The sequence below is a fragment of the Daphnia pulicaria genome, chromosome 1 (genome assembly GCF_021234035.1).
Source record: "Daphnia pulicaria isolate SC F1-1A chromosome 1, SC_F0-13Bv2, whole genome shotgun sequence".
In the NCBI taxonomy this organism is placed as follows: domain Eukaryota; kingdom Metazoa; phylum Arthropoda; class Branchiopoda; order Diplostraca; family Daphniidae; genus Daphnia; species Daphnia pulicaria.
In genome coordinates, this window is record NC_060913.1 from 36,602,780 (window position 1) to 36,618,143 (window position 15,364).

Below are 15,364 nucleotides of genomic sequence, written 5' to 3' on the forward strand. Positions count from 1 at the left end.
TAAATATGAAAAATAAAATTCTCAAAATTTCAAAAATATTTAAATTTATATTAATCAAATAAAAATGATTTAAATCCCGATTTAAATCATTTTCAATTTAAATCACAAAATATTTTACCAACACTGGTTTTATAATAAATTGATTTTTCCTACCTTGAACGCGTCCTAAATAGCCACGCCGTAACCTAGTACGAATAAAGTTTTCATCTTCGAGTACGTTTAACTGTTCAAATGAGCAACTCGTTTTCTCGAGTGACGTACTCGAAACCTCAATTACATTCAATGTTGGCGTACTTGAAGAGATAACCGAAGGGTTTCGGTGCGCCAAGGTAACTTAAGTTGGGTATGGAACTCCAATTTTGGAATGGGGTTTAGAGACTCTACCCGGTCTCCGAGTACCCAAAACGAATGAGTGTATGTTACACTTCGTAGAAGCATGAAATTTCGTTTTTCAGTATATTCATAATGCTGAACTACTTAACGTGTTACGAGTAATTTTTAATGACTGAAAAGGAGTATATTAAGCATCCTACCACTGCTATGGCCTTTCGATGTTACGAGTACATGAGTAATTGATGTTTAGAGGTGAAAAATTATGAAACGAAAAAATATCACATAACCTACCATATTAAATATTACCTAATAAAGTATCTAAAGTTCTTTCATAGGCTTACATCATCCGCCAATACAAAATAAAAGGGTTTTTTTTAGCTACACGTAAAGAAACTTGCAGCCGCACCTGTAGATAGCTCCAAATAATTCATGTTAAAAATAAAACTTTGGATACTTTTATAAATTCAACTGTTCTAAGTAGGGATATTTTATTGTCCAGTTACTCACGTGCATTATGGCTTGACCGGAGTACACGTTTTCTCCATCTTGCTTAGATTAAAAAAAAAAACTTTATGTAGCTGTATATAAAAACTGAAATTTCTCTTACCTGATAATATTTACTTATGTATACATTCCCATCTTTTTGGTTCTGCTGGGAAGCTGTAGTTAAATTGAATAATCTGGAGTATTTACTTTAAACTTAAATTTTTTAATTTTTGAAATAACTTACTAAGTAACAATTTACTAAACAAAGCATACTAGCATGTGGAAATTTTGCGCTAATCGATTTTGGCGGTTGTTAACTCATTTAGTATTGGCAGTTTTTTTTTTGTTGTATGCAATTTATTTTTTTAATTACGTAATGAGCAATGTAAGGTCATACTTTCAATTCATTGAAGAGCATCGTAATTCACAAGTAAGTAAAAATATTATAATTCAAATAAGCCAATTAAAATTAAACTCTATAGAGAAAGGTGCATAAACTTTTCAGTGAGGTATATTTATTGCAAATTGAATTTAATATAGGGAAGAGTTAGCATCTTTGACGCAATTTTTCTTTTGGGGCCAGCGTTTCTTTATTTCCTAATATTAGAAACCACCGAAGGTTTTAAAATTAAGAAAACAATTTTTGCTTTTTATCATGTATTTTTAAAGTAAAGAAAAGAACTGTAGTAAACCTTAAATTCAATTTGAAAAGTTAAAAATAAAAAGACTAGATGCCCTACTGGTGAGACGTGTGGCTCCCTGTGTGAGGGTATGTTAGCCAATACTAATCTTATGGCCCAATATAACTAGTGAAAATATTATATTTAACATTGAAATTAAATAACAATATTAAATGACTTCAATTCTTGATAGCTCTGATGAAGCAGAGAAAAATTCTTAATAACGAACTCTGAAACAGAAATGAAAGCTTATTAAAAAGAATTGAAATCATTTCATGTCATCAAGGCGAAGAAACTTAGGTTAGCTGTCAGAGGTCTGGATCAGCCGTGATATGTTTTCAAGAATCCACAGAGTGATTCTTTTCCAGTTTCCATTTTGACACTTATATGACGAGGGAAATTACATCTGGCAGTGGAGGCAATCTAAATTATGCACTAGTTTTGCTCAGACTATTTTGACGTTAAAGCCTAGTTTTGGGTTCTGAGTTGAATACCTAGAGCGAATTAAAAAAAGTTAGAGCACTAGATGAATACAGTAGAAAACCAATTTAAGTTACCTTACAAGGTTTTTGGAACCTCTTATTGAGTGCAAGAAGACAGGTTATCACTAATATGAAGCAGAAGATATTTTTTTAAACTGAATTCTCTTTTGTTCCCTAAGAACTTTTCTTGCAGTATTAGATTAGATTAGATTAGATTAGATTTATTTGTAACGCGCATTTTTAAGAATTGTCAAATGACGCAGAAATGTACAGTTGGCGAATACAACGGAAATAAATAATGTGTCTTTGTTACAGTTTTTGGACAGAAGGTGACGAATTACAAGAACGAAAAGTGTTCAAGTTTGGGGCTTGTCTGACAGGGTCGGGTAGACTATTCCAGAGAAGAGGGGCGGCGCATGAGAAAGCTCGTTTACCGAATAGAGTGAGACGAAAAGGTTTGCAAATGAGAAGATTTTTATCGCCGGAGTGGAGTTCACGACTTTGGGAATAGCAGAAAATGAGATCAGAAAGATAGGGAGGGGCTAAGCCATTAAGGCAGCGAAAAGTGAGACAGGCAACTTTGAGTTTAGCACGGTCAGCGATTTCAAGCCAGCGAAGAGATTGGCGGTGTATAGACACGTGTTCCCGTTTTCGAAGATTGAAAATCTTCTAAAGAAAACTACCAAGATTTAAATAAGATAAATTTTTCAAATAAACGTCTAACATCTAACTATTTCTAAAACTAAAACTAAAAACAGAATGAAACCCAAAACGAATGAAAAAAAACAATATCAGGGATTTCGTAATGACAAAATTCCCCAAGTTGTCAGGCCAAATTGCCTAAAAAAAGATTTATTTAATTAAATTAATTTTTCAATTCCTTCTACAATAGATATAAATTAGAAAAAAAATTCCGGTTAAAAAAGAAATGATTTTTCTTTCTTTATCAATTTTTTTAAATTTTTAGTTATAAACCCAAGTCTATATTTGAAAAAAATATAGCAGACAAAGTCATAAGATTTTGGGTTGAGAAAATTCTTATTATTCTCAATACTAAACAATGTTGATGATTCATCAAATGTTTTTAACTATCCAAAATATTGACCTACAAAACTGGTAATTTTTTAAAGATTGCAACTAAATGTTTACATGTCGTAAATCGAGAAAGACCGACTTACCGAATACCTTCTTGCCCCACTCTCCCCTATGACAAAATTTGACCGACTAGAAAAGTTAGGGGTTATACAGAATATGAAATCCTTATCTTTAAATTAATCTATGCAAAAGTACAAATAGAACTTTTGCGTCATTATTTTACGTCGCTTATTATTTCGTCCCCCAATGTTACAAAAAAGCAAGGATTTACAAATTCATTAAAAAACTGATACTGAAGATTACAGATTTAAAATATAAACAAATTTTTACAATTGTAATATATTTGAAATTATATCAAGACAATTCGAAATATTTCATTGAAATAGGAGCCGATACCTTTACCAAAGTATTTCAACCTGATGGAAGAAACACAGCACGGGAAAAAATGGACTAACTCAGATTTTCAGCATCTGTGCACAGTTGGTGAGAAAAAAAATTATAATCGTAAAGTAGACATAGAGCTTTGTTGTACAAGTTCATATGAATTTTCAAAAATTTGACGTAAGGAAAGATAATTAGAGATCCAAGTTTTATTCGAAAGAGGAATTTGAAAAATAATCCACGTCTCCATCAATTCGCTCGACATAACTCAAAAGATGATTCCTGCTAAGATTAATTAGAAGGTGGGAAAAGGTCATGTATAAAATCCCTGTCGGGAAGTATCCTAATATTTAGGTGTTTACATTCTTCAAGTACGATTTTCCCAACAAAAAGCATGTTGATTAAGGACGTTACCACCACTGTGAAGATGTATTTATTTAAAAAATTATTTTTTCACCCAATCACAATTAATAGAAATAAAAAATAAATGTTTTCTGAAAGAGGAATACATTTTCGGCTGAATTTTATTTTAGAAAAAAAATTCAAAATATCTAAATATAAATCTCAGTGAAAAAATCACTACTTTGAGGGAAAAACTATTTAATTTTTTATTCCCATAGGACCTACTAGTCTCATGGGATTTGGAAGTCTAATATAAGTATAATAAACAATGATATTTTTTGAAGTGCAATTCCTCTGTTGCGAACAAACAAAAAATGGTTGATGTAAACTAACCAAGACCCCAACTTAACCCAGTCAGACGAAAAAGGTTTCTTTTGAATAGAGAGAATAAAGCAAAACAGGGTGAGCCTTCTTTTATTTTTCCCCCTTTTTTTATTTGAGAAATCGCGGACACTTAAATAAAACATTAATGATCTCGCTTTTTTTAGTAAACACAATTTTTGGCTATAGCTAAACATGTAATGGCTACTATAAGCAAACTGCACTCATTATAAAATTGAAAAAATTTGGTTAAACTTACTAAAAATCAGTGTTAAAACAAAAGTGATGTTGAAACTTGAAAAATATTTTTCGTGATTTTAAATAACTTCTTACTTCATAATTAAGAATATACCAAAAAGTTAATTCACCTAGGCCTATTGGCCCTATTGAAGGGCTCTTGGTATATTATTGAATATCTCTTGTTTAAACTACTATGCAGTGCCTACCTAAAGTTTAGGAACGCACGAAAGAACCTCATGGAAAAAGGCGTCCTAATCGGCGTTCCCAAAAATACAATCTTCGTCGGAAAGAAACGAATTTTTGTTGGACTTAGCCATTAGGATAAGGAATAGGCTAATTTTTTTAGAATTTTTAATTGACGCGGAGGGTAGGTTTTTGGACGAGAACTAAGGTTGGGAACGCTCCGTAGAGATACATGTAAATTAATATGGTACTTTAAAGGGTTATTACTATATTACGGGTTTAGCTGGAACGACGCGGAAAATTTAAAATTATAAGCTTCATAAGCTCTATATTTTTGTACAAGATTTAATGTATTCAATTCTAAATTTAAAAAATTCTAATCGTTCTATCCGCTTTCTGCCCCTATATTCCACCCCGCATCTATTACATTGCGTGAAGCAGTACTCTAAAGTTCAAAATAAAATAAATGAACTTTTCTGAATTGTTCTTTAGCATGTGTATTTATTTAATTTAGAATATGCAAACGTAAAAAAACTACAACAGGACCACCCTTGTGTGCTCCACCTTATCAAAAATGCTTACTTGCGACAACCAGCACCTAGAAATATTCCTTATAATCTCAACTACCCAGAATTGGTAGATCCATCTGACGGGCAGTCAAAAGCAATTCTACGACTTTTGCGCAATATGGTAGGCGCGCTCTTTATTATTTGTGGATTAAATATGACATATTTTATATTTGATAAATGATCGTTTTAAAATTTTTTATTTAATGTGCAGACCAGTGGCTTTTTTATTGAGTGTGGTGGTTTTGACGGTGAATATCTTTCTAACACTTTATTTATGGAGCGATCATTAAATTGGACTGGATTGCTAATTGAAGCTGACAAAAATTCATTTCATCAACTATCAAATCGCAATAGAAAATCTTACATAGCTCCTGTTTGTCTAAGTACACAACCATACCCTATGGAGGTAAGATTATATATTTAGTTTTTAGTATTTTCGTTAGATAACACACTTTTTTACTAGACTGAAACTTTTTTTTAAATTATAATTCGCTGATAAATTAGGGAAAGTTGCATTCCATTACTGGTATATACTCAAAATCAAAAGGGTCAGTCTAACCAAAATCAAAATGACCGTGACCATCTCATAGATTTGTTAATATTCGTATCCCATTATTTGTATTTAGCCGTTTAACTGCTATGCATTTTTAAAGTTTAAAAATTTTTAAACCCTGAGCCTAAATCCCCAATTTTTAATTATTTTGAAGTACAGTATTGGTTGCAAGTTTCTTTACGTGCAGCTTAAAAACCCTCCTTTTTTACTGTGTATTTTCGGATTGTTTAGCATATGAAAGAGGTTGAGGTATTTTATTTGGTTGTTTCTTAATTTTTTAAATCTTATTAAAAAAATAGAATTGAAATTGGCATCAATGTTCATAATGCACACGACGGGAAGTGTTCAATTGTTGCTGCGTAATCGTCATGATTATTATATTCCAAAAATGGCTAATATGCAATCAAAACGTCAGTGGTTTTGATTTTTACTAAAAATTTGTTTTTACTGTAATTTTTCTGTATTGGTGGATGATATTAGCCAATGGAAGAGGTTCAGAATAATTTTTTTTATTCCTTATTTTCTCTTTTTTCTCATTTATTTTCAAACGAGTAACCTGAGCCCCGTTCAAATCCGGGGAACTTTGGTCTAGCGTTAAGTCGGATTGTTTTGCTATTCGCTTTCCTGTAGCTTAATCATCTGCCCGTAATAGATTTTATCGTGGGAAATCTGCCCAGTGAATTACCAATACCAGTGACTTACTTGAAGATTTCGTCATCACTGCGATGCTATAGACATCTGGTGGTGATGCTGGTTGTTGCTTCATGGTTGGGACATCAAAGATTGCGTCATCACGGCGACGACATCTGGTGGTGATTTGTTTGGACATGTTTGGGCAGGATAAGCTCCTCCCCTAAAATGTTGACACATTATGCGTGACATTATCCGTGACATGAATAAGCTCCCCCCCCCCAAAAGCTTGTTCTTTTATTATATATGGATTTTTCTTACCCCCTACTCCTCTAGAAATGACGTGTTGACACGGCTTTCTTAACTATGGGTAACCATGGCCGATAACCAGGTGATGGAATCAACGCCCACAAAACTAAGATAGAAAAGCAAGCTTATCAGCTCGCCGCGAAGGGATAGTCGTGAGCCAGTTGAAAACTGTCTTAAATGAAAAATTCAGGGCCTATTGTTAAGTCGGACTTATTCACAATTCACACTTTTCTTCACAGACTTTTTGGTTTCAAAACGGGATTTTTCTGTCACAGTCCAATATCCTTGAAAGTTATTTACGTTTAGATTGCTCAACTCATATGTTCCTATTTTTACAAATAAAGTTCAATAATTGAATTTAAAAATAACCATCTTTTAGTCAAATAACTGTAAAACTTAAATGCATATCTGGTTGTTGCGTCATGGTTGGGCCATCAAAGATTGCGCCATCACGGCGATGCTATAGACATCTGGTGGTGATTTATTTTGATCTAAAATGAAAAAGTTGTAGTCGCAACCGCCAGATGTCACTAGTCGTAAAACAATTATTTTATCAGTTTTTCATTAATTACGGGAGAACTAATCAAGAAAATGGAATTATTTTTGTTCTGGTCGCACCGCATATTTTTTGTGTAATTTCCAAGACCAAAAAGTCTGAAATCTGTCGTAAAACGGCCGAGTTATGGAGCGGGACATACATACATACATACATACATACAAAGTGACATGGTTTTTATTTTTCTGCGTATGCGATTATTAGCTTCGCCCTTCGGGCTCGCAACAAGATAGTTTAAAAATAATGCGTATTTCAGCACAAGATATAGAGAATTGTAGCCCCGACCATCCAATTATGTATTGCATGGCGCCAATAACACTTTTAATGATATATAACAATTAATGTCCCGAAACCATTATTGCCTTTATTTAAATAGCGCTTAAACTAAAAACTCACAAAAATTTTCAAGAATAGGCCACTGGCAATTAACCTATAAACTCCGCATTCTACCACAAACCTATCATCACATAATATTAGAAAAATTAAGTACAAATAAACACGTTCGTTTTTTTTTCAATCAGACATTTAGAAAAATTTCACCAAAAATTGGCAGCCATCTCTGTCCCTTCTCCAGGAGGTTTGGGGGGAGAGGGCAGCTTTTCTCTTTGTTTATCTTTTTTGCTTTTGTTTTTCTTTCTTTTTCTTTTAAGAATAAATGGCCACTGGTTACAATAAAGGAGAGTTGTACAAGATGACACTTTATTTAGTTTTTGAGCCCCCACTTCTTTCTTTCTCAATAATTTTTATTCCCGCTAGACTTAAAAAAATAGGAAAAAATTAGCTATGAGAGGCCTAGGTTAGTTTATGACAAATTGCTTTCTTTAAAACCAAAACGTTTTGAAAATGAAGGAGGGTGGGCTGTGTCGCCTGGCGACAAGCTTATGAACAGTTTCGTCCCAAAAAATCCGAACGCATTTTTTTTTTCAAAAAGCACAGATTAAGGGTTTTTTTTTCAATTTTAAAGACTTAATATCATTTGAAAATTTAATTATTTAAAAAAGTTCATTTTTTAGTACTGCGGAAAAAAACTCCGAAATATTTTTTCAAAATATAGAAAGAGGCAAAAGTGTCCGGATTTTTGGTCATTTTAAAATGCAATGCCTTGGTCGATGAAGACGATAAACGGTGGGTGCCATCTTACACACTATCCTAATTGCCTTAATCTCCCCTATTCGACAAAAACCTTCCCAAACCTTCACAAATCCCGTGTTCTTCAAAGGGAGGATTTTTTAAAAGAAATCTGTTTGACTATATAGTTAAATATCTGGTTACTATTTAGAGTACCCCTCTTATAAAAACATACATCTTAATAAAAAAATCATCAAAGATAATTTGAAATAACTTAAAAAAATGATTTTATCAGGATTGACAACTACCACCTGACGGAAGGGGTAACGTCAGATATAACCTGCTTTATCTTATGGCCTATTTATGAAAAATATAATATACTAAATAATCATATATTATCTTTTAAACAGGTATTATATGATACAACATATCCGCTTCTGAGTTCTATTGTAGAGGAAAAAGATAAACAGCTTCAAAATTTAACAAGGGATGTAAACAAAAAAATATCCCTTAATAACACGGACGTTTATAAAGCACAATGTTTTCCGCTATATTCTATATTACTTGCCATTGGAAAAACTGCTGTAGATTATTTTGGTTTAGACGTTGAAGGATCTGAATATAAAATTCTCAAAACGATACCTTGGCACAAAGTTGATATAAAGGTAAAGGCATCAATTTTCTATACGTTTATTAATTTTCGAAAAACTATGTTGTCCCCGTGTGTGAAGTGCCAACTGGTTTGGAAAGAGCTGCTATATACCCTATGGGGAATAAGCTATAATATTATATCTTTCCTTTAAAAAAATTGGTGACGTTAGAAATTCCTTTAACTATAATTTTTAAATGTCAAAGATCTAAATGTCATAGCATTCAGTCCTTATAGTCTGGCACTCATAGCCCAGAAAAATTTCAAAGTATAAAATCTTCATAGCCTATAGTAGAGAATGAGATACCTTATTTGTTGTTGAATTTTTCTTTTTTTTTACCCCCTAACCCTTCAACAAAAATTAATTAATTCAATAAAAAAACATTTGCTATAAATTCGATAGTTATATAACAGATCACTAAATTTTTTCTCAATTTTCTTCATCATTAAATATTTTTTGATGATTCGGTAAAAGGGTTGACATATCGTGGATAAAATATTAATCAAAGCTAGTTAGAATTGAGTAAAAAAGGCCGAAAAATTAAGAAACAAAAAATTTAGGCACCTAAGAAAAATTATTTAAAAATTATTCTAATCACCACATAATCGTATTTACTTGATTTATTTAAATCATGATAAATTTAAAAATATCTTAGTTTAATTTCGTAAAATGTTGTTTCTTGTGTAACATATTTTTTTGCTTCCCATGCATTTGAATTCAAATACTTGGCGCCCCTTATTAACATTGCTGTTTTACACTTTTTGCAGGAAGGGGTATTTAAGTGTTTATTGTTAAGAGTTATCATTAAAATTCCGTTGGATTTCAAGGGGGTGGGGGTGAGGGACGGAGTTGATTTGGTACGTTCCAATTTTTCTGAGAGGGATACCAATTTTGTGCTGGATCACTTCGAGGGGGAGTGGACTTCAACAACTTTGGTCTTGGGTTCATAAGTTTCATGAACAAAAAACAAAAAAATAAAGTTCAAGCTCACGCTCTTGTATGCCTTACCTGATTATGGGGAAAGTTAAGCTCTTTTGATTGATATCAAATAGCAAATGATACACGAAGAGTTTACTCTTATTTTATTCCTCATAAATAATGGTTCTATTAATCATTTTCTTTTTGGTATATCTTGTATAATTTCAGACATTGACTGTGGAATGGGATCACACCCCTGAAGGGGAGGCCGCTATAACTCGTTTATTGGAAATGAACAAATTTGTCAAATTCGGACATATTGAAATGTATTTTTCCCGTGAAGTAGTATACGTTCAAGATTTTTTGGATGACCTTAGACTTTACGAATAACTATTTCATAGCGGTAGTTACTTGGTGTTTATTAAATAAAATATAACAAGTTTATACTTCTACTAGATGCAAAAGTAAAATTGAAAATGAGATTTGTCATTTTTGTCCATTTCCACCCTTCTACCCCATCCCGCGGTGTTGTCGCGATTTCTCCTTTGTTTAATTTTCGGAGGTGGGAAATTTTCGCCTTTGCTCTATTAGGCGATACTTACCCTTCCTCTGAAAATGAAACGAAAAATGAATTGGTTGTACTATTCTAAACCATACAGCTTGTACAAGATTCCTTCGGTAATGTCCTTCGAAATTTTTTTTAAACGTTAAAGAGAAAGAAAATCAAGGTTATAGTAGATTAATGCATACTATAACGTTTGGAAAATTCTGTTTCCCCTTATTCTCTTTAGTAATTGATTCTTTATAACTAATTGACTAATAATCTGTCAATATTATGAGGGGTTCGACTTGGGGGTGATGGAGGCTTCACCCCACCACCACACGTCACACTTCATGTTTATATTAAGTTATTGCAACATTTATTACTATAGTAACATGGAATTAGAAAAATAATTAGTTACATAGGAACTACAGTCATCCGTGAAAGTTTCTTAAACAGGATATGGCTCTCTATGTTTTAAGTTTAATTTGACGGAAGGGATACTACGGTGCCTACCGTACCCCCAGTATTATACGCCTTTTTCTCTTTTTCGTTATATTCTTCGCTTCCTTTACCTAAGAAAGAATAAGGGGGGGGGGGGGGGCGGGCTTCTACTCGTATGGTTCGGGGTTCGAATCTCGATCAAGTCGCTTAAGAAAACTAAGTTTATAATTTTTGAAAAATTACACTTAAAAAGCTTTCGGAAGTAAATGGAAGTGGAATATCGGTGGTAAATCTTCACGACCGTTAAAAGATCTTGATGACTGTGGAGAGGACAAGGGAAGAAGAGAGATATGTTTTTAACATTTTTAAAATGTTCCTCAACTTCTTGGTTGATGACCAACTATATAAAAAAGGAGGAATAGAAATTTTACTTGATCAAAAAATTTATTAAAATCAAGACAAAAAACAGTAAACAAAAAGAGGTAATAATAAAACAAAAGAGTTACAAAAGTAATAATGGGAAAATACAAAGTAAAAAGAAAAATAAAGACGAAATCGAACAAGAACAATTAAAATAAAATAAAATAAGAACAATATCTTCATTTCTTCTTCCCTTGTCCTTTCCACTCCGATAACAGAAAACTTGTCTTGCTAGGGAAGATCCAAACATTTTTTCTTTTTGTTTACACTGCTGAGCACTCACTGCACTGACAGTTGGAAGGTTACACAAAAACAAGCGAATATACTGCCTAGGATTCGACAACCAGCTAGGTAACAAGTACGCAAATTAATTTTTAAACAAAATGAAACAAATGAAAACCTCACTTCACGGTGTATTAAATTTTGACAGAATTATGTACAAAATTTGGTGACGAGTGGTCATTCAGGGAAGAAACGTATAAGGAAAAACATAATGGACATTAAACCCTCTGAATTCAACTACTAGCTACTACTACCCTACCCCCTATACCCCCCACACCCGAATATTGTTAAGAACCTTCGTATATACATCAGGGATGAAAAACAAACTTCTCGGTATTGAAGCTTCGAAAAAAACTGAAGATTGAGAAACTAAATCGGATGAACTTGGTATTTTCCCCAAGAGGTGGTGATAGTGTCCATTGTGTGACGTCATATTTTTGAAACTCCCTACCCCCCTTCGTCACACTTCGTCACACTAGCATTTATCCCTCCCCCACCCCCCTAGGCATGTTAGGTCGTTCGAGTCTGTCGTCTGTCGTCATCGAAGCTGGGTTAGTTCCCCAAAAAGATTTCATTGAATTTTTTTAATGAAATATTTTACCTCAAATTTTATCCGTTCCAAACTTCAAGAGTTTATAGTTCTTGCGTGATTCTATTTTTTATTCCGAAAAGAAGCATAGGTACGCACAAAAATTTAATTGCTATCTAGTCTAGCATCTGACCTAGCTTCTACATTTGAAATAAAAGGAAATTCAAGTGTACGACTATCTAGACTTTAAATTATGCGTATTGAAGAAAATAAAAGCTTTATCACAGTTTGATGTGGTTCATTATAATTTTCAATTCTTATGACTATAGCCTGTTGCGAAAAAAGAAACCAAGGATGCCTTAATTGCAAACATGTCTACGCTTGCACAGAAACGCATAAATTGAATTTATGAAACCACCTCTTGTTTGATGAAGCGTGTGGTATTTGATGAAAGCTTTTTTATTCAAGAAATCATTTATTCCACATTAAAAGTTACATGAAAGTTTAAATTGAACGGATTCCGTTTCATGTGTCTTGTAATTTTAATATTCGATCGTTTCGTCCAACCATTGCTCACGATAAAACAGGGAAGGTACTTTCTCGTGAAATCCAAGTCGGAAGAAACGGCGGGTGTTTTGTAAAGGGTCCAAGATTCCCCGCCAGGTTCGCTTTATTTTCTATTTAAATGAATTTTAAAATTCATTCTTAATATTTCCAAATTCATTGCTACCCGAAGGGAAAAGCTAATAATCGCATACGCAGAAAAATAAAAACCATGTAACTTTGTCTGTATGTATTTATGTATGTTCCGCACCATAGCTCGGGCGTTTTACGACAGATTTCGGACTTTTTGGTTTAAAAAATTACACAAAAATATGCGGTGCGACCAAAACCAAAATAATTTTATTGCGAGCCCGAAGGGCGAAGCTAATAATCGCACACGCAAAAAAAAATCAATGTCACTTTGTATGTATGTTTTATGGATTTATGTGTGTATGTATGTTACGCTCCATAGCTCGGGCGTTTTACGACAGATTTCAGACTTTTTGGTCTTAAAAATTAGACAAAAAATATGCGGTGCGACCAGAACAAAAATAATTTCATTTACTTATTTAGTTCTCCCGTAATTTATGAAAAACTGTTAAAATAATTGCTTAACGAATAGTGGCATCATGCCGTTGCGACTACAACTTTTTCACTTTAGGTCAAAATAAATCACCACCAGATGTCTATAGCACCTCCGTGATGACGCAATCTTTGATGACCCAACCATGACGCAACAACCAGATTTGCATTTATGTTTTGCAGTTATTTGACTAAAAGATGGTTATTTTTAAATTCAATTATTGAACTTTATTTCTAAAAATAGGAACATATGAGTTGAGCAAACTAAATGTAAATAACTTGCAAGGATATTGAACTGTGACAGAAAAATACCGTTTTAACACCAAAAAGTCTGTGAAGAAAAGTGTGAATTGTGAATAAGTCCGACTTAACAATAGGCCCTGAATTTGGCATTTAAGACAGTTTTCAACTGGCTCACGACTATCCCTTCGCGGCGAGCTGATAAGCTTGCTTTTCTTTGTTTTACTTAATTATTTCTCCCGTAATTAATGAAAAACTGCTAAAATAATTGTTCAACGGCTAGTGACATTTGGGGGCACTTGCCACGCCATGGTGATGGTGAGATGTTTATATCCATCTAATCTAATCACCACCAGACGTCCATAGCATCGCCGTGATGACGCAATCTTTGATGACCCAACGATGACGCAACAACCAAGATTTGCATTTAAGTTTTGTAGTTAGATGGTTATTGTGATATTTTTAAAATCATTTAAGACAGTTTTCAACTGGTTTACGACTATTCTTTCGGCGAGCTGATAAGCTTACTTTTCTATCTTACTTAATATTTTAAAATAGAATAAACAAAAATAAGTAATAAAAATACATTTTTTTTGATTTTTTGGGCGCAATTTAAAAGAAAAAAGAATTTCAATCGCGAATTTCACATATAAAAAATTGTCTTATATAGATGATCAAAACAGTTGAGACAGATTTCTATTACTTTCTTCCAATTTTGGGGATTTCATTATCTTGTTTAAATTTGTCTAATGGAAATACACTTTCTTTATTCTCCAGACTTTGTTCAATTTCTTCCCGAACACAAAAAACTGTAAATATAGAAAATATTTTTATACTTGTCTGCTAAGAATAAAAGCTTAATTGTTTTAATGCCCATGATATGCCCACATTGGACATGTCAGTTCCCAATACTGTCACTTGGTACCTTTGAAACAGATGAAGCAGGCTCAATATTTCAGTAGCTTTTGATCCATCTCCTGTTGCAGATGGTCAAAGTCTTCGTTTATGAAATGGGGATTATATTTCTTCGTTATCATGGATGTAAACATTTCTAAAAAAAAATTATTTTTTAGACTTTAAGCAAAGCAAAGAATTTAAAGGGTGTCAAGAATGAATAATAGATGTCGCGATTGAAAAATAAACTTGAGAGTATAACCGTCAGTTCTGAAAATAAATTTTATTCATTAAAAAAATAAGAATACCCCAAAACAATTAATTTTTTAAGCATTGATGGGGGAATGAACGAAGGACAACTCAAACTTTTTTATGAGAATTATAAGTTAAGAAAGATCAGAAAATACGTAGGTGTGATGAACAGCAACCAAGAGATTCATAAAATGACGATTTATGATTATTACATGCGCAAAAAGAGGAGTTACAATCTTTAAAAACTTAAAAAAACCTAAATGAGGTAAATGAAAATATAATTTTTATTTTTTGAAACAACGTTACACCAGTCTTTAGTTCCACATATCTATAATTTTGTTGGTACAACTGCGTAAAAGTTCATATGAATAAAATATTGACAGCATCCAATTAAAATCTTATTTATTGGATTTAACTAACAGTATTAAGTTTACAATTCTTGGTAAACGTTAACAATAAAAGTGCATTCACAATGGCAGTAACGTAACGTTGTGGAGAATAGTGAATCGCGGCGCCATCCGTAATGACGGCTGGTGCAATTTAAGTTCCAAAAATGCAAGGGGGTTGATACTCCAACCTCATATAGCTAGGGAATGGAAATGCATTACTTAAGGCATTGGCAAACTTTTTTGCCATTGGGTGGACAAAACTAATTCCGTACGACAAATTTCCGGCCGCCAAATTTTTGGTATTTTATATTACTAAACACACAAAATTATTAATTTTTGCGTATTTTTATAAAAAAAATTCCCAATTTTTCCTAGTTTTTCCTAGTTTTTCC

The 15,364-nt window shown here is 32.8% G+C and overlaps 1 protein-coding gene across 1 annotated transcript; it reads left to right on the forward strand.

Moving 5' to 3' along the window:
* The first annotated feature begins 1,197 nt into the window (after window positions 1-1,197).
* Window positions 1,198-10,257, forward strand: LOC124311872. The gene is made up of 6 exons (XM_046776243.1): window positions 1,198-1,249; window positions 3,463-3,559; window positions 5,118-5,293; window positions 5,384-5,578; window positions 8,699-8,953; window positions 10,085-10,257. The coding sequence occupies exons 2-6, from the start codon at window positions 3,496-3,498 to the stop codon at window positions 10,244-10,246; spliced, it is 852 nt and encodes a 283-aa protein (XP_046632199.1). The 5' UTR covers window positions 1,198-1,249; window positions 3,463-3,495; the 3' UTR covers window positions 10,247-10,257.
* The last annotated feature ends 5,107 nt before the right edge of the window (window positions 10,258-15,364 follow it).

Bases quoted from the DNA above. Each gene is read 5' to 3' on its own strand.
- LOC124311872 (XM_046776243.1), top strand. From the start codon at position 3,496: ATGGAAGAAACACAGCACGGGAAAAAATGGACTAACTCAGATTTTCAG. The intron at 3,560-5,117 runs GTGAGAAAAAAA...TATTTAATTTAG, and splicing joins TCAGCATCTGTGCACAGTTG to AATATGCAAACGTAAAAAAA. The intron at 8,954-10,084 runs GTAAAGGCATCA...GTATAATTTCAG, and splicing joins GGCACAAAGTTGATATAAAG to ACATTGACTGTGGAATGGGA.